General features: G+C 44.6%; 1 protein-coding gene across 3 annotated transcripts in view; it reads left to right on the forward strand.

Annotated features, from left to right (window-relative positions):
* The window catches only part of LOC118365929 (laminin subunit beta-1-like), a 39,894-nt gene that overhangs the window by 9,178 nt on the left and 4,293 nt on the right, over positions 1-26,423 (forward strand). For all 3 annotated transcript variants that reach the window (XM_052491825.1, XM_052491826.1, XM_052491827.1), the window contains 21 exons: positions 4,358-4,431; positions 4,774-4,962; positions 5,091-5,154; positions 5,695-5,897; positions 6,074-6,194; positions 6,451-6,639; positions 6,951-7,127; positions 7,207-7,319; positions 8,995-9,074; positions 9,298-9,433; positions 9,522-9,680; positions 9,838-9,974; positions 10,259-10,379; positions 10,675-10,861; positions 11,677-11,820; positions 11,995-12,226; positions 12,400-12,563; positions 12,984-13,208; positions 13,283-13,500; positions 21,727-21,823; positions 26,213-26,423. The exon at positions 26,213-26,423 is cut by the window's right edge and continues 159 nt beyond it. In XM_052491825.1, the coding sequence (XP_052347785.1) occupies positions 4,358-4,431; positions 4,774-4,962; positions 5,091-5,154; positions 5,695-5,897; positions 6,074-6,194; positions 6,451-6,639; positions 6,951-7,127; positions 7,207-7,319; positions 8,995-9,074; positions 9,298-9,433; positions 9,522-9,680; positions 9,838-9,974; positions 10,259-10,379; positions 10,675-10,861; positions 11,677-11,820; positions 11,995-12,226; positions 12,400-12,563; positions 12,984-13,208; positions 13,283-13,500; positions 21,727-21,823; positions 26,213-26,423 (3,241 nt within the window). The remainder of the gene's footprint in view (positions 1-4,357; positions 4,432-4,773; positions 4,963-5,090; positions 5,155-5,694; positions 5,898-6,073; positions 6,195-6,450; positions 6,640-6,950; positions 7,128-7,206; positions 7,320-8,994; positions 9,075-9,297; positions 9,434-9,521; positions 9,681-9,837; positions 9,975-10,258; positions 10,380-10,674; positions 10,862-11,676; positions 11,821-11,994; positions 12,227-12,399; positions 12,564-12,983; positions 13,209-13,282; positions 13,501-21,726; positions 21,824-26,212) is intronic.

The following is a 26,423-nucleotide window of genomic DNA, read 5'->3' on the forward strand; positions in this document are numbered from 1 at the left end:
CCAGGTATAGACAACTTTGATGGGAAACTATTGAGAGTGGTAGCAGACTATGGGTGCGTTTGTAAATTCACTCTGGCTCTCTACTCCGATTTCGGAGCAGAGCGCAGAATAACTTTACGAACGCTCAACACCCGTTGAATATGGCCGGTTTCAGTGAATGTCTGCAAAAAATCTGATTTAAATTGTTGCCAGTAGCACAGTTAGTCAGCTCTGGATAACATGAAAACAGCCCAACCAGCTCTGCTAGAGCGAGTAAAATGGTCAGAGTGAGGTGTTCTCTCATTTGTGTCGAAGTAGCTAGCCAACGTTAGCTTAGGTGCTTGACGGCCGTTGTGAGGTCAGAACGCTCAGATCAACCCTACTCCTCGTCCAGTGTGCGCTCTGAACACTCCGAGAGCGAAACGTTCTGAATTTATGAACGGACAATCTGACAACACGCTGAATTTACGAATGCCCAGAGCACACTCTGAGCGGGCTTTGGCACTCCAGATTGAATTTACTAACACACCCTATATTGCCACCACTATTTGCTATATCTTTAACCAAAGACTAAAGGGAGAGTGTGTCCCCACAGGCATGGAAGGAAGCTAAAGTAATTCCACTGCCTTAAAATAGTAAGGCACCTTTGCTGGCTCTAACAGCCGCCCAATCAGTTTGCTGCCTGTTCTTAGTAAACTGATGGAGAGGATTGTGTTTGACCCCAAATACAATACAATACTGTTAACTATTGACTTTCAGCATGCATATAGAGAAGGGCACTCAACTTGTACTGCACTGACTCAGATGACAGATGATTGGTTAAAATAAATTGATAAGAAGATGATAGTTGGAACTGTATTGTTAGATTTCAGTGCAGCCTTTGATGTTATTGATCATAAAGTAACTTGCTATGGGTTTACATCACCTACTTTCACATGGTTGGAGAGTTATTTATCCAATAGAACCCAGAGCGTGTTCTTCGATATAATCTTCTCTAAGATCAGATATGTACAGTGCAGTGTCCCTCAGGGAAGTTGCCTTGGGCCATTACTCTTCTCTAGAAGCAAGAATGACTAAGTATACGGATGATTCCACATTTTACATGACAGCACCCAAAGCCAGTGAGCTCACTGAAATTCTAAATAAGGAGTTAGTCAGTGTCAGAATGGGTGATTTTAATAATAAACGGGTCTTAAATACATCTAAAACTATCAGAGATCAAGATAAAACCCAGATGCAGACTGTCGAAGTAACACTGTTTATTGTATTGTAGCAACAGGGGCAGGCAAAGACAGGTCAAGACAGGCAGGGGTCAAACATCCAGGGTAAGGAAAAGGACAGCAAGCGGACTTGGGGTCAGGGACAGGCAGGGTGCAGTAATCCAGAGGTGGAGCAAAGGTACAGGACAGCAGGCAGGCTCAGGGTCAGGCAGAGAGGTCAGGCGGGCAGGTACAGGGTCAGGACAGGCAAAGGTAAAAACCGGGAGGACTAGCAAAGAGAGGATGGAATGCAATAGGCGCTGACTGGAAAAATGCTGGCAAACTTGAACGAACAAGACGTACTGGCAACAAGCAGACAGTCAACACAGGGAATAATTAGGAAGATGGGCGACACCAGGAGGGGGTGGAGACAAGCACAAGGACAGGTGAAACAGATCAGGGCGTGACGACAACTAAAAGCATCGTATTTGGTTCAAAACCTTCTTGAAGACCTACACCTTAACTGGAGTTGTACATAAAGGGTGTGACTATTGAGCAAGTTGAGAAAGCTAACCTCCTAGGTATAACATTGGATGGTAATTTATCATGGTCAAGTCAAATTGACAAAGTTGTTGTGAAGATGGGGAGAGGTATGTCTGTTATTAAAAGATGTTCTGTGTTTTTTGACATAAATCAACTGTAGTAGTTGTTCAGGCTCTGGTCTTGTCCCATCTTGATTACTGTCCGGTAATATGGTTAAGTGCAGCAAAGAAAGACCTAACAAAGCTGTGGCTGGCTCACAACAATGCAGCAAGCCTTGCCCTTAACTGCGCGTACAGAACTAGCGTCAACAACATGCATGGCAGTCTTTCCTGGTTCAGTGTTGATGAGAGATTCTCTGCTTCTCTCCTAGTTTTTATAAGAAATATTACTGTGACACAAATTCCAGATTGTCTCCATAATGAAATAACATTCGGCTCAGACACCCATACATTCTTTCATTTTTTATTTAACCTTTATTTAACCGGGTAGGTTAGTTGAGAACAAGTTCTCATTTACAACTGCGACCTGGCCAAGATGATGCAAAGCAGTGCGACACAAACAACATGTCAACAAAGTTACACATGGAATAAACAAACAAAATTATATATACAGTGTGTGCAAATGAGGTAGGATAAGGTAGGTATCAGGCAATAAATAGGCCATAGTGGTGAAATAATTACTATATAGCAATTAAACACTGGAGTGATAGATGTGCAGAAGATGAATGTGCAAGTAGAGATACTGGGGTGCAAAGGAGCAAAATAAAGATACATACAACAGTATGGGGATGAGGTAGTTGGATGGGCTATTTACAGATGGGCTATGTACAGGTGCATAACCCACAATACATGCCACCAAGGGGCTCTTCACAGGTCCCAAGTCCAAAACAAATTGACGGCAACACACAGTTTTATTCTGAGCCATGATCGCATGGAACTCCCTTCCGTCTCCAATTTACTAAAGCAAACAGCAAAATGATCTTTAAAAAGTGGATTTAACAACAACTCATGGAACCGAGGAGACAAACATACACACATAGACACACACTAACCCACACATCCCTTGTTTTAGTTGTATTGTTTCTATAATGTATTTGTTGTATTGTTTGTATATCGTTGTATTTAAAATTTGTGTTAGTGTCCTTGTGTATCAGTGTTTTGTTATTTGTAATGTTTTTTTTGTAGAACCCAGGAAGAGTTGCTGCTGCTTCTGCAAAAGCTAATGGGAATCCAAATAAACAAGTATGTTTAGGGAAAATAGGATTTTGAATGGGAATCAATTGCTTGGTCCCCACAAGGATAGTAAAACAAATGTGTGTGTGTGTGTGTGTCAAGTTGAAGTCCAGCTGTGAGAGAATGGTCAGTGTGTGAGTGCGTGCTAAATGTGTTCTCATGGGAACAGGGGGCGGTACGGTGAATAGAGCAGATCACAGAGCAACACAGCTCAGCCAATCAGAGCAGGCTTCAGGGCAGAGGATATACAGGTGAACAGGTTTTAGAAACAGCTGTATATAAACACTGCTGACACGACATGGCCGCATTGTTCCCTGTAATACACACATGCACACACACTCCCTCGCACACATACTTGCAACTGGGCAACGTAATGAGAGACTGAGGTATTCTTGTCTGAGTGGCTTTGTTTATTCATTGCTGAGTCTTCTGACAGATGTGGAGGATAAAGTGTCCATTGTTGAGTCATGGAAGGAGCCACAGCCGGATGCCCAGATGGTCCGGGAATACCAGCAAGGACGAAACACGGAAAAGCAGGGGTTGGGATTTCCTTATCCCGCTGCATTAGTCCCTATACGCACATGTTACCACGGCAACGGATCAATTCGTCACATGGGTGTGGTAGAAAGAACAATTGACATGGTCAAATGTCCTGTGTGTGTGTGTTAGCAGAGATTTTGGCAGACTCACTAATTGTGTTTATGGGTCTGTAACTCTTGACATAAAGCAGGATTTTAAAAAAACAATTTTTTATTTCACCTTTATTTAACCAGGTCGGCTAGTTGAGAACAAGTTCTCATTTGCAACTGCGACCTGGCCAAGATAAAGCATAGCAGTGTGAGCAGACAACACAGAGTTACACATGGAGTAAACAATAAACAAGTCAATAACACAGTAGGAAAAAAAAGGGGAGTCTATATACATTGTGTGCAAAAGGCATGAGGTAGGCGAATAATTACAATTTTGCAGATTAACACTGGAGTGATAAATGATCAGATGGTCATGTACAGGTAGAGATATTGGTGTGCAAAAGAGCAGAAAAGTAAATAAATAAAAACAGTGTGGGGATGAGGTAGGTGAAAATGGGTGGGCTATTTACCAATAGACTATGTACAGCTGCAGCGATCAGTTAGCTGCTCAGATAGCAGATGTTTGAAGTTGGTGAGGGAGATAAAAGTCTCCAACTTCAGCGATTTTTGCAATTCGTTCCAGTCACAAGCAGCAGAGAACTGGAACGAAAGGCGGCCAAATGAGGTGTTGGCTTTAGGGATGATCAGTGAGATACACCTGCTGGAGCGCGTGCTACGGATGGGTGTTGCCATCGTGACCAGTGAACTGATATGTCTGTCATGGGATGCCTTTCTCAGTGTGTGTGTGTTGTGTGTTTGTTTTCCTGTGCTGCAGGTGTGGAGAATGTGACCATTCAACTGAACCTGGAAGCTGAGTTCCACTTCACACATCTCATCATGACCTTTAAGGTGGCCACACACAAACACACACGCACACACTCACTGTGTTCGAGGTATGTGGAAAATGTCCCTAGTCTCTTGAGATGGATGGTAGAGAGGGCTGCTGTAAAACACTATACTCTGTACTGCTGGCATCAGAAGCCTATTCAGCTTCCTTTAGAACCTCCATGTGTCTCTGATCTGGTCTGGACACTCTCTTTCATTCTTGTTCTCATTCGCTCTTTTTCTTTCTGTGTTCTAATATTAGGACACGAGTTTTCCCTGTTCGGGTCACGTGGTCAAGAAACTATTCCTTTTATATGTGTTGTATTTCTGGTGTTTACGAATTAGAATGATCTCTTTGATTGGTAGACGTTCCGTCCGGCTACCATGGTGATCGAGCGTTCCATGGATTTTGGGAAGAAGTGGCAGGTGTACCGTTACTATAGCTACGACTGTGAGTCCGCCTTCCCTGGGATATCCGTGGGACCCATGGTCAAAGTGGACGGCATCATCTGTGACTCACGCTACTCTGACATAGAGCCGTCCGCAGAGGGAGAGGTGTGCATCTCTGTCTGGCCTTTGAGCTTTTGCAAGAGAGGGGGTAGAAGATGTGGCTCCATAATGCTTCAAGAGTTAGTCTCTCATTGAATTACAACATTTTTACAATCTCTGTCCCTCTCTATCAGGTGATATTCAGGGTGCTGGACCCAGCGTTTGAGATTGAAGACCCTTACAGTCCCAGGATACAGAGTAAGTAACTACAGTACAACACCAGGCTAGAGGTGGCATATCTCAATTGCTACATACGATCCAGTTAGTACTGCAACAAATCATTTTCTAAGTGTGAAAACCAAAGTCTGAGTAGTGGCGGTAGTCAAGGCAACACAGCAGGGCAGGGGTTAGAGGTCAGGTTATCCTGGCACCTCTTATGGAATTTCACATGTAGAAGCCACACACACACACACACACACACACACACACACACACACACACACACACACACACACTTTAGCGCCTCATTCATACCCAAACTCACACACACGCACACTTACACAGAGAGCCCCTCATGTTAAGTATGTGGTATTCACCACATGTGTAGGGAGCCTTCAGAAGCAGGATCCCACATCTTTAGGGTCAGAGGTCGTAGAGATGAGCTTGGAGAAGATCCAGAACCTAATATATAAAGACACAGTAACCTATAGAAACATTCCTATAACTGCTGTTTTAGATGGGCCGTTACATCAGGACTGGTAATAAGTCTGCCTTTATTCCGATTGTGTGTGTGTGTAGACATGCTGAAGATCACTAACCTGCGTGTCCAGTTCAGTAAGCTCCACACACTGGGTGACAACCTGCTGGACTCCAGAGACGAGGTCACAGAGAAATACTATTATGCCCTCTTCGACATGGTCGTCCGCGGCAACTGCTTCTGCTACGGACATGCCTCCAAGTGTGCCCCTGTCGATGGGATACATGTAGGCACAGAGGGCATGGTGAGTGAAACAGGCACACACACACACACACACGATACAACACACACACGTTCTCCTAATAGGTTGCGTGACCATTAAGAGGGAGATGACTCAAGTTACTTTTCTCTAGTGTTCGGTGCCTGCGCCTCTAAAACAAGTGTTTCTCTCTCTCTGTGTGCGTGCTTGTGTGTATCCAGGTCCATGGTCACTGCATGTGTAACCACAACACAGAGGGTCTGAACTGTGAGCACTGTAAGGACTTCTACAACGACCTGCCCTGGAGGCCTGCAGAGGGACACAACACCAATGCCTGCAAGAGTGAGAAACTTACACACACACACACACACTGATCACACTGTGCCAGATATATACAGTCTGGATCATTCCGTTCCAGATATATCAAACTATTCAACAGGAATCTCCCTCATTCCGTCCTGTTGATAGTCTTTTGAAGTGCAAAATATGTTTAAACAACATTTTCTCTCTATTTCTCTCTCTCTCTCTGGCCCCTCTCCCTGTCCATCTCTATCTCTCTCGCTCTCTCTCTCCCTCTCTGTCTCTCTCCTTCTCCCAGTGTGCGAGTGTAACCACCACTCCAGGTCATGTCACTTCGACATGGCTGTGTATCTGTCTACGGGGAACGTGAGTGGAGGAGTGTGTGATGAGTGTCAACACGAGACCACGGGGCGTCAGTGTGAGCAGTGCAGACCCTTCTACTACCAGCACCCCGAAAGACACCTGAGAGACCCCAACATCTGTGAACGTACGTCACAGTCTGTCTGTGACCCATGACAAGGGCCAGGAGTTTGCTGGCCTCACCTTTGACCACTGACCTGTCAACTCTCAACTCGCCCTTTGATCTCTGTCTCTGAACTTAAAAGTCTGAATGTATTGTCGGAGTCTCTGTCCTCTTTTCTCGCTCTCCTTCGTCTCTCCATCTCCCAATACCCTCCCCAAACTCTTTCGGCATCCTTCAACTCCCTCATCACTCTCCCTCACACCCTCCCAGTCCCCTCGCATTCCTTCCTGTCTTTTTCCTCTCACTCACCTCCCTCCCTCTCCCTCTGTCTGTAGCATGTAGCTGTGACCCGGCGGGCTCCCTGCAGGGTGGTGCGTGTGACGGCCGGACAGACGTGTCTGCTGGTCTGATAGCAGGACAGTGTCGCTGTAAGACCAGTGTGGAGGGAGAGCGCTGCGACCACTGTAGACAGGGACACTATGGCCTGGGACAGGGCCCAAACGGCTGCCTGCGTGAGTCTCTCTCACACACACACACACACACCCCTATCTTTTTGTCTCTCATTGTTTATTTGACGTGTGTCTTTGGCAGAGTGTACCTGTAACCCTCTGGGAACGCTACCTGGAGGAAGCCCATGTGACATGGACACAGGAAACTGCTTCTGCAAACGCCTTGTCACCGGCAGGAACTGTAACCAGTGTCTGGTGAGGGACTTACCGACCCCGTCACTGTTTGTCTGCAGTGTGTGTGTGTGTGTGTGTTTATAGTGCCTTGTGAAAGTATTCGGCCCCCTTGAACTTTGCGACCTTTTGCCACATTTCAGGCTTCAAACATAAAGATATAAAACTGTATTTTTGTGTGAAGAATCAACAGCAAGTGGGACACAATCATGAAGTGGAACGACATTTATTGGATATTTCAAACTTTTTTAACAAATCAAAAACTGAAAAATTGGGCGTGCAAAATTATTCAGCCCCCTTTAGTTAATACTTTGTAGCGCCACCTTTTGCTGCGATTACAGCTGTAAGTCGCTTGGAGTATGTCTCTATCAGTTTTGCACATCGAGAGACTGACATTTTTTCCCATTCCTCCTTGCAAAACAGCTCGAGCTCAGTGAGGTTGGATGGAGAGCATTTGTGAACAGCAGTTATCAGTTCTTTCCACAGATTCTCGATTGGATTCAGGTCTGGACTTTGACTTGGCCATTCTAACACCTGGATATGTTTATTTTTTAACCATTCCATTGTAGATTTTGCTTTATGTTTTGGATCATTGTCTTGTTGGAAGACAAATCTCCGTCCCAGTCTCAGGTCTTTTGCAGATTCCATCAGTTTTTCTTCCAGAATGGTCCTGTATTTGGCTCCATCCATCTTCCCATCAATTTTAACCATCTTCCCTATCCCTGCTGAAGAAAAGCAGGCCCAAACCATGATGCTGCCACCACCATGTTTGACAGTGGGGATGGTGTGTTCAGGGTGATGAGCTGTGTTGCTTTTACGCCAAACATTACGTTTTGAATTATTGCCAAAAAGTTCAATTTTGGTTTCATCTGACCAGAGCACCTTCTTCCACATGTTTGGTGTGTCTCCCAGGTGGCTTGTGGCAAACTTCAAACAACACTTTTTATGGATATCTTTAAGAAATGGCTTTCTTCTTGCAACTCTTCCACAAAGGCCAGATTTGTGCAATATACGACTGATTGTTGTCCTATGGACAGAGTCTCCCACCTCAGATCTCTCCAGTTCATCCAGAGTGATCATGGGCCTCTTGGCTGCATCTCTGATCAGTCTTCTCCTTGTATGAGCTGAAAGTTTAGAGGGACGGCCAGGTCTTGGTAGATTTGCAGTGGTCTGATACTCCTTCCATTTCAATATTATCGCTTGCACAGTGCTCCTTGGGATGTTTAAAGCTTGGGAAATATTTTTGTATCCAAATTCCTGTTCCTGTTCCTTGTTCTTCATGATGCTCTCTGCGCTTTTAACGGACCTCTGAGACTATCACAGTGCAGGTGCATTTATACGGATACTTGATTACACACAGGTGGATTGTATTTATCATCATTAGTCATTTAGGTCAACATTGGATCATTCAGAAATCCTCACTGAACTTCTGGAGAGAGTTTGCTGCACTGAAAGTAAAGGGGCTGAATAATTTTGCACGCCCAATTTTTCAGTTTTTGATTTGTTAAAAAAGTTTGAAATATCCAATAAATGTCGTTCCACTTCATGATTGTGTCCCACTTGTTGTTGATTCTTCACAAAAAAATACAGTTTTATATCTTTATGTTTGAAGCCTGAAATGTGGCAAAAGGTCGCAAAGTTCAAGGGGGCCGAATACTTTCGCAAGGCACTGTATATCTCTATTCATTTGTTCCTGCAGCCGCGTCACTGGGGGCTGAGCAATGACATGGACGGCTGCAGACCATGTGACTGCGACCAGGGCGGAGCCGTCAACAATGAGTACGTTTTAACCAATCGCGTCATGTCTCTACTCGTATGATCCAATCACAGCACAACTACTCTTCCTAATTCCACCTCGCCCGAAGTGCATTGTTGCAGAAATGTATCTGTAGATATTGGATATTTACTAACAATCAGTTTCTCATTCTGTTGCTCTCCCTATTTATCTATCTCCCTATTGTCCCCTCTCTCTTCCTCCCCCTCTCTCTCCCTCCATCTCTAGTTGTTCTCCGATATCAGGCCAGTGTCAGTGTCGAGAACACATGTATGGGAGGCGTTGTGACCAGCTGGAGTCAGGATACTACTTCATCTCCCTGGACCACTACACCTACGAGGCCGAGGACGCCAAGCACGGCCCTGTGAGTGTCTGTGTGTGTGTTGACCTCTCTCTTTCGATCTCTCTGACACAGTATTTTTTTAAATCGGTCGTATCTCTCTCTCTCTTAGGGTGTGACTGTGGTTCCCAGGCCCTATCCTCTGAACCGTAGTCCGACCTGGACAGGGGCAGGGTTTGTCAACGTACCTGAGGGAGCCCACCTGGAGTTCCACATCAACAACCTACCTGACTCCATGGACTACGACGTGCTGATCCGCTATGAACCACAACACACACACACACACACACACACACACACACACACACACACACACACACATATATACGAACATGCAAACACACATAAGAACACGCGAACACACACATGCTAACACGCAGTTTTCTCTACCGTCTGCAATGTGTGATATTGCGTGTGTGTTGCTGTAGTTGCCTGAGCAGTGGGAGCAGGTGGAGATCAGAGTGATACGTCCGTACTCAATGAGAGTGGGGCAGCCAGTCAGTCCTTGTGAAAACACGCTACCAGGAGGAGATCAGCAGTCGGTGTCTCTTCCTCCAGGATCCAGGTAGGCACCCAAGTGGCACACATCTCCTCCCTAGTCCCTACAATACACCCTTACTTCCACCTTCATACACGCACGCACGCGCGCGCACACACACACACACACACACACACACACACACACACACACACACACACACACACACACACACACACACACACACACACACACACACACACACACACACACACACACACACACACACACACACACACACACACACACACCACCTCTATTGTCGTTCCAACCGTACACCTTACTCTCCTCTGTGTGTGTGTGTGTTTCAGACATGTGATGCTCTTGAGGCCTGTGTGTCTGGACAAGGGACGGAACTACACCCTGCGCCTCAGTCTGCCTCTCTACTCCTCTCTCAGTGACGTCCAAAGCCCCTACACACTCATCGACTCTGTAAGTAGCAGTCGCAAACCACGCTCCATACAGTCTGATAAACTGTACTTTCCGCTAATACACAGACACACACACACGAGTCAGTGTGGAAAACATCCCTGCGTGTAGTCAGGTTATAGTCAATGTAGTGTGGAACAACAGACTTGTCGTATCTCTACGACAAGCCCTCTGTCTTTATCCATCTCTCACTTACTTACTCTCCTCCTACCCTTCCCTTCTCCCTCCCTCCCTCCCTCCCTCCCTCCCTCCCTCCCTCCCTCCCTCCCTCCCTCCCTCCCTCCCTCCCTCCCTCTAGTTGGTGTTGATTCCGCGGGTACATGAGCTGGAGTTGTTTGAGGGTTCTCAGGGCGAGGAGGCGTGGGATACGTTCCAGAGGTACCGCTGTCTGGAGAGCAGCCAGAGCGTCATCAAGAGCCCCATGACGGACATCTGTAACGACTACATCTTCAGTGTGTCTGCCCTGCTACACCAGGGGGCTATGGGTAGGAAACGGGGCTTTGTGTGTGTGTGTGTGGGGTTCGATGGAAGGGGGGTTAGTCTGTATGTTTGTGTGTGAGAGTGCATGTTTTCAGTGAGTCTGTTTATCATTAGTAATCAATAATTTTCTTCCTGAAGCATTCCTAATATTCATACAGCAACAACAACTCGCATTGCTGCGTTCCAGCAGCGTAGCCTAGTGGTTAGAGCTTTGGACTAGTAACCGGAAGGTTGCGAGTTCAAACCCCCGAGCTGACAAGGTACAAATCTGTCGTTCTGCCCCTGAACAGGCAGTTAACCCACTGTTCCCAGGCCGTCATTGAAAATAAGAATATGTTCTTAACTGACTTGCCTGGTTAAATAAAGGTAAAATTTAAAAAAAATAATAATAATTACTCACTCACTCTCTCTCTTACTCACTCACTCTCTCTCTTACTCACTCACTCACTCTCTCTCTTACTCACTCACTCACTCTCTCTCTCTCTTACTCACTCACTCACTCTCTCTCTTACACACTCACTCTCTCTCTTACTCACTCTCTCTCTCTCACTCACTCTCTCTCTCACTCACTCTCTCTCTCTCTTACTCTCTCTCTCTCTCTCACTCACTCTCTCTCTCTCTCTACTCTCTCTCTCTCTCTCTCTCTCTCTCTCTCTCTCTCTCTCTCTCTCTCTCTCTTACTCTCTCTCTCTCTCTCTTACTCTCTCTCTCTCTCTCTCTCTTACTCTCTCTCTCTCTCTCTCTCTCTCTCTCTCTCTCTCTCTCTCTCTCTCTCTCTCTCTCTCTTACTCACTCTCTCTTACTCTCTCTTACTCTCTAGCGTGCCAGTGTGACTCCCAGGGCTCGCTCAGTGCGGTGTGCGACCCCAGAGGCGGGCAGTGCCGGTGTCGGCCCAACATGGCGGGCAGGAACTGTGACCGCTGTGCCCCCGCCACCTTCCAGTTCAGCCCCTCAGGATGCCGACGTGAGTGACAGACAAGCATGGGGTCAGAGGTTAAAGGTCAGGGGGAGACTGGGGTTGAGATTCCAACTTGTGTGGTATTTTATATCCCTTTCCCCCCTCTTCTTCCTCTTTCCTCCACCCCTCCTTCCCCTCTCCCTGTTATTCCCTCCCTCCCTCTCACTCCTCTCTCCCCAGCCTGTGAGTGTAACCCTGTGGGTTCTGTGAACGCTTTCTGCCACGAGGCCACAGGTCAGTGTGAGTGTGTGCCAGGGGCATCAGGGCGTCAGTGTGCCCACTGCCTGCCAGGCTACTGGGGCTTCCCTCAATGCCGGCCCTGCCAGTGCAACGGCAACAGCGACTTCTGCCACCCTCAGACTGGGGAGTGCCAGGGCTGCCGCGCCTCCACCACCGGGCACATGTGTGAAAGGTACTGTGTGAAATTATACCATATAAAAATAATAGCTAGCTAATATACCGCACACCAAACCACAGTGTAGGGCACAACTGCATATTTCACCGTCATGCTTTCAGTACCAACCGTGTTTGTGTGTATGTGAGTGTTTTCCGTGCCTCTTATCATGTCTTACCCCGTACCTACAGGTGTCTGGATGGTTACCACGGCGACCCAGTGTTGGGTTTGGGGGGTCACTGCCGCCCCTGCATGTGTCCAGATGGGCCAGGGAGCGGACGCCAGTATGCAGACGGCTGCTACCAGACCGCCAACAACTACCAGCTGGTCTGTGTCTGCAGCCCTGGATACAGAGGTTAGATAGATAGACACACACACACACACACCACATCATACACACACCACATCAGACACACACCATGTCACACATTGTTCTCCAGGTCCTAGTTCACATTTTCTCTGAAATTACAGAGCTAGCTGAATCCCCTCTGGTCTTGGTTATAATGGGCAGGTAGTAACTACAGGGACAGTGAGTGTGTGACAAACCCCACAGATACTTCTCTCACTGGAACAGGAAGCCAGTCCACTGCCTGTAACTGTTTACGACTGTTTACGACTGTTTACGACTGTTTACGACTGTTTTATGAGTGTTTACAATTGTGCCATGACTGCGCTATACTAAATACTGCAAGCAAAGGACAGTTCTGCTTCCTTACAGATCTATGTGTGTGTGTGTGTAAACAGTTGGGAATTGACCTTTCCTTCCCTTCCATAGGAGCCAGGTGTGACGAGTGTGCCCCAGGACACTATGGTAACCCCCAGGTGCCCAGCGGGCGCTGTCTGCCCTGCCAGTGTAGCGACAACATTGACCAGCTGGACCCGGGGTCCTGCGACGCTCGCACAGGCGTCTGCCTCAAATGCCTGCACCATACCGAGGGCTATGGCTGCCAGCGCTGCAAGCTGGGTTACTACGGCAATGCCGCCACCCAGAGTTGCAGGAGTGAGTACAATTAGACAGTGTGTATGTATGTATGTAGTGTTTGTGTGTGTGTAACTGCCTTTCTCTCTCTGTAGGGTGTATGTGTTATTCAGTGGGCACGACGTCGGAGGCGTGTCCATTCCCGGTGGAGTGTCACTGTGACCTGCAGACTGGCCAGTGTCCCTGCCGGCCTAACGTGATTGGCCAGAACTGTGACCGCTGTGCCCCTGATACGTTCAACATAGGAAGCGGACAGGGCTGCCAGACCTGTGACTGTGACCCAACCCACTCCTTTGGGACATCGTGCAACGAGGTGAGGGCCACAACTGACCACTCCTTTACCTCATCCTTCCAAAACAACACCCACACCCCGTGTAGTCACCCAACCCATCTATACACAGCAAATTGGCCAGTGTTACCTCGTGTTGATTTTCAGTGTAACATTTCTAGTGTTGATTCAGGTGTTAAATGAACTCTGTAAGGGTTCAATTAACACTCAGTGGTGTAAAAGAACCCCAGCGTTGGTGTAAATATCCAGAGTTGAACTAAAACTACGTCCGTCATTATCATATTGCCCAGTATGCTCTATTGCAGGTAGATTCTTTTGGAATTGGTTGTTTCAATATCTACAGTACATTCGGAAACTATTCAGTCCTTTTGACTATTTCAACATTTTGTTACGTTACGGCCTTATTCTAAAATGGATGACATTTTTCCCCCCCTCATCAATCTGCACACCATACCCCATAATGACAAAACAAAAACAGGTTTTTAGAAAAAAAGTGGAAATATCACATTTTAAATAGTACTTTGTTGATGTACCTTTGGCAGTGATTACAGCCTCAAGTCTTCTTGGGTTAAACTCTACAAGCTTGGCACACCTGTATTTGGGGAGTTTTTCCCATTCTTCTCTGCAGATACTCTCAAGCTCGGTCAGGTTGGATGGGGAGCACTGCTGCACAGCTATTTTCAGATCTCTCCAGAGATGTTCGATCGGGTCCGGGCTCTGGCTCGGCCACTCAAGGACATTCAGAGACTTATCCCGAAGCCACTCCTGCATTGTCTTGGCTGTGTTTTTAGGGTCGTTGTTCTGTTGGAAGATGAACCTTTGCCCAAGTCTGAGGTCCTGAGCGCTCTGTAGCAGGTTCTAATCAAGGATCTCTCTGTACCTTGCTCCGTTCATCTTTTCCTCGATCCTGACTAGTCTCCCAGTCACTGCCGCTGAAAAACATCCCCACAGCATGATGCTGCCACCACCATGTTTCAACATAGGGATGGTGCCAGGTTTCCTCCAGAACTCTTTGGCATTCAGGCCAAAGAGTTCAATCTTGGTTATATCAGACCAGAGAATCTTGTTTCTCATGGTCTGAGTGTCCTTTAGGTACCTTTTGGCAAACTCCAAGCAGGCTGTCATGTGCTTTTTACTAAGGAGTGGCTTCCGTCTGGCCACTCTACCATAAAACTCTGATTGGTGAAGTGCTGCAGGAAGGACTCCCATCTGGAAGGACTCTCATCTCCACAGAGGAACTCTGGAGCTCTGTCAGAGTGACCATCAGGTTCTTGGTCACCTCCCTGACCAAGGCCCTTCTCCCCCGATTGCTCATTTTGGCCAGGCGGCCAGCTCTAGGAATTTTGGCGGTTCCAAACTTCTTCCATTTAAGAATTATGGAGACCGCTGTGTTCTTGGTGACGTTCAACACTGTAGAGTTTTTTTGGGACCCATCCCCAGATCTGTGCTTCGACACAATCCTGTCTCGGAGCTCTACGGAGAATTCCTTCGACGTCATGTCATGGTTTTTGCTCTGACATGCACTGTCAACTGTGGGACCTTAAATAAACAGGTGTGTACCTTTAAAAAAAATGTAATTGTCTGCATCACTTCCAATCCCTCATATTGTTTTACACTACCGGTCAAAAACACATACTAATTCAAGGGGTTTTCTTTGTTTTTACAATTTTCTACATTGTAGAATAATAGTGAAGACATCAAAACTATTAAATTAATCATATGGAATCATGTAGTGACCAAAAAAGTGTTTAACAAATCAAAATATATTTTATATTTGAGATACTTCAAATAGCCACCTTTGCCTTCATGACAACTTTTCACACTCTTGGCATTCTCTTAACCAGCTTCACCTGGAATATTTTTTCAAACAGCCTTGAAGGAGTTTGCACATAGGCTAAGCACTTGTTGGCTGCTTTTCCTTCACTCTGCGGTCCAACTCATCCCAAACCATCTCAATTTGGTTGAGGTTGGGGGATTGTGGAGGCCAGGTCATCTGATGCAGCACTCCATCACTGTCCTTCTTGGTAAAATAGCCCTTACACAGCCTGGAGGTGTGTTGGGTTATTGTCCTGTTGAAAAACAAATGATAGTCCCACAAAGCCCAAACCAGATGGGATGGCGTATCGCTGCAGAATGCTGGTTAAGTGTGCCTTGAATTTTTTGTTGTTGTTGTACTTTTACCCCTTTTTTTTCTCCCCAATTTCGTGGTATCCAATTGGTAGTTATAGTCTTGTCTCATTGCTGCAACTCCCATACGGACTCAGGAGAGGCGAAGGTCGAAGAGCAAGACATTCCTAAGTGACCCCAAACTTTTGAACGGTAGAGTATATACCGGTACTGTGTATATATACAGTTGAAGTCGGAAGTTTAGATACACTTAGGTTGGAGTCATTAAAACTTGTTTTTCAACCACTCCACAAATTTCTTGTTAACAAACTGTAATTTTGGCAAGTCGGTTAGGACATCTACTTTGTGCATGACACAAGTCATTTTTCCAACAATTGTTTACAGACAGATTATTTCACTTATAATTCACTGTATCATGATTCCAGTGGGTCATACATTTACATACATTGACTGTGCCTTTAAACAGCTTGTAAAATTCCAGCAAATGATGTCATGGCTTTAGAGGCTTCTGATTGGCTAATTGACATTTGATTTGATTAAATTGGAAGTGTACTTGTGGGTGTATTTCAAGACTTACCTTCAAACTCGGTGCCTCTTTGCTTGACATCATGGGAAAATCAAAAGAGATCAGCCAAGACCTCTGGTTAAAGAAAAAGTCTGGTTCATCCTTGGGAGCAATTTCAAAACGCCTGAAGGTACCATGTTCATCTGTACAAACAATAGTACGCAAGTGTAAACACCATGGGACCACGCAGCCGGAAGAAGACGCATTCTTTCAGGGGTGGCAGCATCATGTTGTGGGGGTGCTTTGCTGCAGGAGGGACTGGTGCACTTCACAAAACAGATGGCATCATGAGGATGGAAAAATTATGTGAATATATTGAAGCAACATCTCAAGACATCAGTCAGGAAGTTTGTTCGCAAATGGGTCTTCCAAGTGGACAATGACCCCAAGCATACTTCCAAAGTTGTGGCAAAATGGCTTAAGCACAATAAAGTCAAGGTATTGGAGTGGCCATCACAAAGCCCTGACCTCAATCCTATCAAAAATGTGTGAGCAGAACGGAAAAAGTGTGTGTGAGCAAGGAGGCCTACAAACCTGACTCAGTTACACCAGCTCTGTCAGGAGGAAAGGGCCAAAATTCACCCAACTTATTGTGGGAAGCTTGTGGAAGGCTAGCCAAAATGTTTGACCAAAGTTAAACAATTTAAAGGCAATGCTACCAAATACTACTTGAGTGTATGTAAACTTCTGACCCACTGGGAATGTGATGAAAGGAATAAAAGCTGAAATAAATCAGTTTCTCTACTATTATTCTGACGTTTCACATTGTTAAAATAAAGTGGTGATCCTAACTGGCCTAAAACAGGGCATTTTTACTGGGATTAAATGTCATGGATTGTGAAAAACTGAGTTTAAATGTATTTGGCTAAGGTGTATGTAAACTTCCGACTTCAACTGTACATCTTAAAAATATATATATTTCCTTTACCCTCCAACCCTACAACCCCTCAAACTAGTGAACAACAACGCTTAGGCCTTTATTAACAGCTCATACATACTATATACATTTTATGGACTCAGTTTATTTTACAATAGTTCTATTTTGTTTGTTTTTACTCTGGGATGCTGGCCTTCTAGGCAGAGTTGCAAAGAAAGAGCCATATCTCAGACTTTCCAATAAAAAGATTCAGATGGGCAAAAGAACACAGACACTGGACAGCAGAACTCTGCCTAGAAGGCCAGCTTCCTGGAGTCGCCTCTTCGCCGTTGAAGTTGAGACTGGTGTTTTGCGGGTACTATTTTATGAAGCTGCCAGTTGAGGACTTGTGAGGCGTCTGTTTCTCAAACTAGACACACTAATGTACTTGTCCTCTGGCTCAGTTGTGCACCGGGGCCTCCCACTCCTCTTTCTTTTCAGGGTAGCATAGTGGTTAGAGCGTTGGACTAGTAACCGAAAGGTTTCAAGTTCGAATCCCCGAGCTGATAAGGTACAAATCAGTCGTTCTGCCCCTGAACAGGCAGTTAACCCGCTGTTCCTAGGCCGTCATTGAAAATAAGAATTTGTTCTTAACTGACTTGCCTAGTAAAATAAAGGTAAAATAAAAAATATTCTGGTTAGGGCCAGTTTGCTCTGTTCTGTGAAGGGAGTGGTACACAGCGTTGTACAATATCTTAAATTTCTTGGCAATTTCCCGCATGGAATAACCTTAATTTCTCAGAACAATAATAGATGGACGAGTTTCAGAAGAAATGTTTTTGTTTCTGGCCATCTTGAGCCTGTAACCGAACCCACATGCTGATGCTCCAGATACTCAACTACTCTAAAGAAGGACAGTTTTATTGCTTCTTTAATCAGAACAACAGTTGGCAGCTGTGCTAACATAATTGCAAAAGGGTTTTCTAATGATCAATTAGCCTTTTAAAATGCTAAACTTGGATTAACACAACGTGCCATTGGAACACAGGAGTGATGGTTGCAGATTATGGGTCTCTGTTCGCCTATGTAGATATTCCATTAAAAATCTGCCGTTTCCAGCTACAATAGTCATTTACAGCATTAATTAACCTTTTACGGCTGCGGTACCTGTACAGGCATCAAAATCAGCGGAAATTTCAGAGCGCCAACTAATAGTCCTCGATACAACTCAAACTTTCATTAAAACACACATGCAGGGTACTCAATTGAAGCTACACTCGTTGTGAATCTAGCCAACATGTCAGATTTGTAAAATGCTTTTCGGCGAAAGCATGAGAAGCTATTATCTGATAGCATGCAACCCCCGGAATACCCAAAGGGGACGTAAACAGAATAATTAGCGTAGCCGGCGCTACACAAAACGCAGAAATAAAATATAAAACATTCATTACCTTTGACGAGCTTCTTTGTTGGCACTCCTATATGTCCCATAAACATCACAATTGGGTCTTTTTTTCCCATTTAAATCCGTCCATGTATACCCAAAATGTCCATTTATGAAGCACGTCTGATCCAGGAAAAAGCACCTTTCCAAAGCGCAACGTCATTTTTTAAAATTAAAAAAGTTGCCTATAAACTTTGACAAAACACTTCAAACTACTTTTGTAAACCAACTTTAGGTATTAGTAAACGTTAATAATCGATCAAATTGATCACGGGGCGATCTGTATTTGATAGCAGCAAGTCTTGAAATCATTGTCCATATTCTCCCTTTCATAACTTCCTTCGGTGGACCCGAAGACAGGAAGTGCCTATTTGTCATCCCACCAAGGATAAACTACAACTGAATTGCCAGTACTGGCGATATCGTGTGGAAGCTGTACAATACAGAGACTGGCGGAGGGATATTTTTTTTGTGTTTTTTGTGAACAGTTTTCCTTGGGATTTTGCCTCCTAAACACGTTCTGTTATAGCCACAGACATGATGTAACCAGTCTTAGAGACTTCAGAGTGTTTTCTATCCACACATACTAATCATATGCATTTACTATATTCCTGGCATGAGTAGCAGGACGTTGAAATTTTGCGCGATTTTTAACAAAAAGCTGCAAAAATTCGCTGCATCCCTAAGAGACAATGTCTACACTGTATTTCTGATCAATTTTATGTTATTTTAATGGACAAAATTGTGCTTTTCTTTCAAAAACAAGGACATTTCTAAGTGACCCCAGACTTTTGAATGGTAGTGTATATTGTGTGTGTGTGTGTGTGTGTATATAAAAAATATAATCTTTACCCTCTTCCCCTCCCCCAATTGGAGCAAACTAGTGAATAACAACACTTACACCTGTATTTCCAGCTTATACATACTATATTTTATGGACACAATCTATTTTACAATAGTTCTATTTAGTTTGTTTTTACTCCTGTCCATCCTCAATCTCTCCCATCTATTTCTGATGTCCATCCGGTTTGATTTCTATTTGCCACTTCTTTCAAACTGTGCTCTTTCACAAAAGTTCTTAACCTATATATACGTTTTACGGGCACAGTATGTTTTACATTAGTTATCTTGTTGTTGTTCATTTTTATCAGTCCCAACCTTCAGCTCCATTCAACTCCTCCCATCTATCACTTAACACCAGAATCTGCAGAGCTGGGAAGGTTGGATCCACCATATAAATAACATTTGAATTTGCCAACATTTAAAAAAAAAAACTGTTTTCACTTTGTCATTATGGGGTATTGTGTGTAGATTGATGAGGATTTTATTTAACACATTTTATAAAAAGGCTGTAACGTAACAAATTGTGGAAAAAGTCAAGGGGTCTGAATACTTTCCGAATGCACTGTATGTGTTTGCATGTGAATTGATGAATTCATATTATGATACACAAATATAAATAGCATACATTTTCCTAACCTTATCCAATCTGTTACTTGGATATACCTCACCCATTACTGAAAAGGTTGTTCAAGTTTAGATGCTTTAGCCCAGGGATCATCAACTACATTTAGCTGAGGGATGATTTTTGTCTTGAGAGAATGGTCAGGGAGCCGGAACATAGTTACAAATCATTTGTAGACTGCAAATTAATAGCAAGAAGCCTTAACCGATATAACATTTTACTAAAACATAATCATTTCAAACCTTGTTTACTTTTGTATACGGTCACGAATATCTCCTTATTATGCATACAAATAAATTAAAAAACCTTGGAGGCGATTTGCTGGTGGGGGTGTGTGGGATTATTTAAGATACTATTTGAAGTAGTATTTGATGTAGGGTTTCAGATGTTTTTAGAAGATGGCCAGGCCCTACTGTCCTAGTTTCAGGAGGAAGCTGCTTCCACCATTGGAGTGCCAGGACAGAGAAGAGCTTTGACTGGGCTGAGTGGGAGCTGCCCTCCCTTAGCAGTGGGAGGGCCAAGAGACTAGAGGTGGCAGAACTGAGGGTTTGGGTGTAGGGTTCAAGCATAGCCTGAAGGTAGGGAGGGGCAGTTCCTCTTGCTGCTTCGTAGGCACGTACCATGGTCTTGTAGTGGATGCGAGATTCAACTGGAAGCTAGTGGAGTTTACGGCGGAGCAGGGTGATATGGGAGAACTTGTGGAAGGTTTTCAAACCGACAGACTGCCGCGTTCTGTATAAGTTGCAGCGGTTTGATAGCACATGTAACTATGGCTTGGGCTCAGTTTTTTCTGATTAGAAAGCACACCATTTTCCTGGTTGGGAAACACTGTCAGCAGGAGTAGTGTGTTTACTGGCCGAGTTCCATAGAGGAAGGAAGGCTTAGAATACACTTTCGGGTTGCTAAACAAACATTCCACTCAGAGACAGAGAAAGTCCATCAACCATTTATGGGCTAAGAACAGGAGAAAGCTAGACCCAATTATTTTGTATACAGACATGTTTTTTTTTGTGCTGCAAACACCCTGGACCGTATTCACAAATAGTTTCAGAATAGGAGTGCTGATGTAGGATCGGATTTCCCTTTTAGATTATACTGAAAAAGATGATATGGACAGAAGGATCTGATCCTAGGTCAGCACTCCTACTCATGGACTCTGTATATAATACAGGCCACTGTCCATTGTACAGTGTGTAGCAAGGACACCGTCCTCTAACCTAGAGATGGTACACTGAGTTTACAAAACATTATGCTCTTTCCATGACATAGGCTGACTAGGTGAATCCAGGTGAAAGCTGGGATCCCTTATTGATGTCACTTGTTAAAGTCACTTCAATCAGTGTAGATGAAAGGGAGGAGACAGGTTAAATGAGGATTTTTAAGCCTTGAGACATTTGAAACATGGATTGTGTATGTGTGCCATTCAGAGGGTGAATGGGTAAGACAAAAGACTTCAGTGCCTTTGAACAAGGTGTGGTAGTATGTGCCAGGCGCACCTGTTTGTTCAAAGAACTGCAACGCTGCTGGCTTTTTCACACTCAACAGTTTCCTGTGTGTATCAAGAATGGTCCACCAACCAAAGGACACACAGCCAACTTGACACAACTGTGGGAAGCATTGGAGTCCAGGGAAGCATGGGCCAGCATCTCTGTGGAACGCTTTCAACACCTTGTAGAGTCCATGCCCGACGAATTGAAGCTGGGGGGGGCAACTCAATATTAGGTGTTCTTAATGTTTTGTACACTCAGTGTATATTGCATGTTCATAATGCTGATGTGTTGTGTGTTTTCTAGCTGTCGGGGCAGTGCTCATGCAGGCCTGGTTTCGGGGGAAGAAAATGCAACGAATGCCGAGATAAGTTCTGGGGAGATCCTGAGGTCAAATGTCAAGGTAAATTTCTCTGGCTGGGATTATGAGTGTCAGTGGAAAGTACAAAATATGTGTGTGGATTCGTTCCCATGACTGCCTTAAACTTGTGTGCATCATGAAGCTGAAACACGTGCAACAGGGTATCTAAGTGCGTCATTGCTTCCTCTCCAAGTGGGTCTCCTTCTGAATTTACTGGGGTCTGGAGAAACACTCTTAGAGAGGGGTTCTGTGTGTTTTTGAATCTGTCTCTTAGAGTTTGTGTAAACAGTCTCTCATGGTCTCGTTCTCATGACCGGTGGTTCCCCTGAGTGACTGGGCTGGAAGCCGGGTTTTATGTTTTTTTTTTGTAGCATTGCAGTTTTCTCTCTCTCTCTCTCTGTGTGTGTGTGTGTGTGTGTGTGTGTGTGTGTGTGTTATCAGACTCCAGCAGAGTGGATCTGTGTTGTTTTAACATTGTGTGTACGCATGTTGTGATTGACAAATTGCATATTTACCTGATTTGTTTGATATTAATAGTTAGCATGCTTAATAGATAGGAGGATATTTCTGTCCTGTTAGTGTCTGTGTTTTCATGGGTTCCACTCTAGTTCCCTGCAGCTAATGTGGGTGTATGGTCACTGGAGATGGCTTGAGCTGACAAATGGGTTAAAGACTGCATTACATAGACAATAATGTGTTTTACTAGAGATCGTTTAGGAGTAGAACAATCACTCATTGTCTCAAAATCATCCTTGCATCTGGGAAACTAAGTCAGGGTGGGGTTAAGACAACAACCCATGTGCAGATAACGACAGGATGAAGCCAGAGTGGCTTATGAGGCCCCAATCTGCATGAGGGGGGGTTGAACCAACCGTGACTGAGCATTGTTAGAGTCAGCCATACAGTTGAAGTCTGAAGCTTAGGGGTCATTAAAACTCGTTTTCCAACCACTCTTAACAAACTATAGTTTTGGCAAGTCGGTTAGGACATCTACTTTGTGCATGACACAAGTCATTTTTCCAACAATTGTTTACAGACAGATTATTTCACTTGTACTTCACTGTATCACAATTCCAGTGGGTCAGAAGTTTACATACACTAAGTTGACTGTGCCTTTAAACAGCTTGGAAAATTCCAGAAAATGGTGTCATAGCTATAGAAGCTTCTGCTAATTTACATAATTTGAGTCAATTGGAGGTGTACCTGTGGATGTATTGCAAGGCCTCTCTTCAAACTCAGTGCCTCTTTTCTTGACATCATGGGAAAATCAAAAGAAATCAGCCAAGACCTCCCAAAAAATGTGTATACCTCCAAAAGTCTGATTTATCCTTCATTCCAAACGCCTTGAAGGTACCATGTTCATCTGTACAAACAATAGTACGCAAGCATAAACACCATGGGACCACGCAGCTGTCATACCGCTCAGGAAGGAGACGCGTTCTGTCTCCTAGAGATGAATGTACTTTGGTGCGAAAAGTGCAAATAAATCCCAGAACAACAGCAAAGGACCTTGTGAAGATGCTGGAGGAAACGGGTACAAAAGTATCTATGTCCACAGTAAAAAGAGTCCTATATCAACATAACCTGAATGTCCGCTCAGCAAGGAAGAAGCTACTGCTCCAAAACTGCCATAAAAAAGACAGATTACGGCACATGGGGACAAAGATCGTCCTTTTTGGAGAAATGTCCTATGGTCTGATGAAACAAAAACAGAACTGTTTGGCCATAATGACCATCGTCATGTTTTGAGGAAAAAGGGGGAGGCTTGCAAGCTGAAGATCCCCATACCAACCGCTGGTTGTCATAAGGTGTAGCACGGGGTGGCAGCATCATGTTGTGAGAGTGCTTCGCTGCAGGATGGACTGGTGCACTTCATGAAACAGATGGCATCATGAGGATGTAAAATTATGGGATATATTGAAGAAACATCTCAAGACATCAGTCAGGAAGTTAAAGCTTGGTCACAAATGGGTCTTCCAAATGGACAATGACCCCAAGCATACTTCCAACGTTGTGGCAAAATGGCTTAAGCATAATAATGTTGGAGTGTCCATCACAAAGCCCTGACCTCAATCCTATAAAACATTTGTGGGCAGAACTGAAAAAAGTGTTTACGAGCAAGGAGGCCTACAAACCGGACTCAGTTACAGTAGCTCTGTCAGGAGGAATGGGCCAAAATTCACCCAACTTTTTGTGGGAAGCTTGTGGAAGGCTACCAGAAACGTTTACCCAAGTTGAACAATTTAAAGGCAATGCTACCAAATACTTATTGAGTGTATGTAAACTTCTGACCCACTGGGAATGTGATGAAAGAAAGAAAAGCTGAAATAAATCATTCTCTCCTATTATTCTGACATTTCACATTCTTAGAATAAAGTGGTGATCCTAACTGACCTAAGACCGGGGATTTTTACTAGGATTAAATGTCAGGAATTGTGAAAAACTGAGTTTAAATATATTTGGTTATGGGGTATGTAAAACTTCCGACTTCAGCTGTATATAGTACTCTGCATTTATGTAAAGGTTAGGTTACTCGGTCCAACACTCAAGGGTGGGGGTTCGACCAGCCTCATTATTGCACCAATTAATCGATATTAAATAAAGAGGATTGTTGGAAGAAATGACCAAATCTCTCTCAGTATTGAATTTCCAAGACATTGTGTCAGTCTCTGTTTTGTATGTTTGCGTGTATCAAATCAAATTGTATTTGTCACATACACATGGTTAGCAGATGTTAATGCGAGTGTAGCGAAATGCTTGTCGGTGTATGTATGCATTCGTGCGTATGTCTGTCCTTGTGTCAGTGTGTGCATGTGTGTCACCAGTGTGGTGTTAGTTGGCTCTAAATTACTCCTCCCTGTCGACACCTCTACATGGTTTATTGTCTGCTGAACAACTGACTGACAAACAGACCAGTTTCCATCAGTCACTGCATCTGGAGAAATGTATATCTCAGAAGTTGGCACACCCTCAGAGAGACGGTGAGAGAGAGGAGGGAGATTTTGAGAGTGAATTTCTGGGAATAACTCCTTGGTTCGTGTGAGAATCAGAGCCAGATGTTCTAGAAATCAGAGGAATCCTGTCTTAATCGTGATCTTATTCCTGTGGTTTAGGAATTCCTGCAGTATTCCCAAACTGCGTGTAAAGTTAGTCTGACCTCCTGTCGCTGTCCTCGCCCTCTCAGCGCACTGTGTGAATACTGCGTGTGTGTGTGTGTGTGTGTGTGTGTGTGTGTGTGTGTGTGTGTGTGTGTGTGTGTGTGTGTGTGTTTGAAAGAGAGAGAGATAAAGAGAGAAATGTTTGACACCATGTCTGGGTTAAGAGGATCATGTCATGGTCTGATTTAAGAGGTCAGAGGTAAAGTGACAGGCTTGACGACGGCGCCTGTGTGTGTAAATTAAGATGCCACGGTCATTGCAACAGTCGCAACCCTACCACGCACGTGGCTGTGATTATCGTGTTACCTGTTCGGAACAGCCTCAGTGGACATACAAGGTGTTGAAAGTGTTTCACAGAGTTGCTGGCCCATATTGACTCCAATGCTTCCCACAGTGTCACGTTGGCTTGATGTTCTTTGGTTGGTGGACCGTTCTTGATACACAAGGGATACTTTTGAGTGTGAGAGACCCGGCAGCGTTGTAGTTCTTGGTACAAACCGGTGCGTACGGCACATACTACCACACCCTGTTCAAAGGCACATAAATATTTAGTCTTGCCCATTAACCCTCTGAATGGCACACACACACACAATCCAAGGTTTAAAAATGGTTCTTTAACCTGTCTCCTCCCCTTCATCTACACTGATTTTGAAGTGGATTGAACAAGTGACATCAATAAGTGATTGTAGTCAGTCTATATCATGGAAAGGGCAGGTGTTCTTAGTAGTTTGTACACCAAATGTTGAGCAAACTCACAATCCTATTGCAGCTGGTTGCTTTATAATTGTATGTTGAGTCATACTTTTTTTGTTGGTGCATCAATCACCTCTTCAAAAGCTCAGGCAACAGTAATGGGTGCTAACTGCTTAGATGCACCCTTTCCTGTTCTCCATTCCTCACATTTTTTCACTCACTTACTCCATCACTATTTCTCTCCTTCTCCTCACACTTTAGAGGTTAGAAGGCTTGTCTCTGCTGTGCTTCAGACTGGGGGGGTCAAAAGGGGGATAGAGTTTAGAGGTCAAGGCTACCTGTGCGTTCATTTACACTCAGACTTTTGAGCCGTTTAATAGTTTTTCAGTACCTCTGTTTTCCTAGGGTGGCTTTTAAAGGGCACAGACCTGTTCTCATATTAGTACGAGTTCATTTCCTTGTACCCTCATTTCCTTTCCATCATCACCACTGTTTTCACCTCAAGTCAAGTATAGGTATGTGTTTAACCCTTTTCTCTCTTCTCCTGTTCCTCTTTCTCTCTCTCTCCCTCACCCTCCAGCGTGTGACTGTGACCTGCGTGGCATCGCCAGCGAGCAGTGCCACCGTTCGTCCGGCCAGTGTGTGTGTGTGGAGGGTGTGTCTGGACCCCGGTGTAACCAGTGTGCCAGAGGGTACCATGGGGAGTTCCCCGCCTGCCAACGATGCCACCAGTGCTTCGACGAGTGGGACAGCGTGGTAGGGGAACTGACCAACCAGGTGCAGCGTTTGAA

The sequence above is a fragment of the Oncorhynchus keta genome, chromosome 33 (assembly GCF_023373465.1).
Source record: "Oncorhynchus keta strain PuntledgeMale-10-30-2019 chromosome 33, Oket_V2, whole genome shotgun sequence".
In the NCBI taxonomy this organism is placed as follows: domain Eukaryota; kingdom Metazoa; phylum Chordata; class Actinopteri; order Salmoniformes; family Salmonidae; genus Oncorhynchus; species Oncorhynchus keta.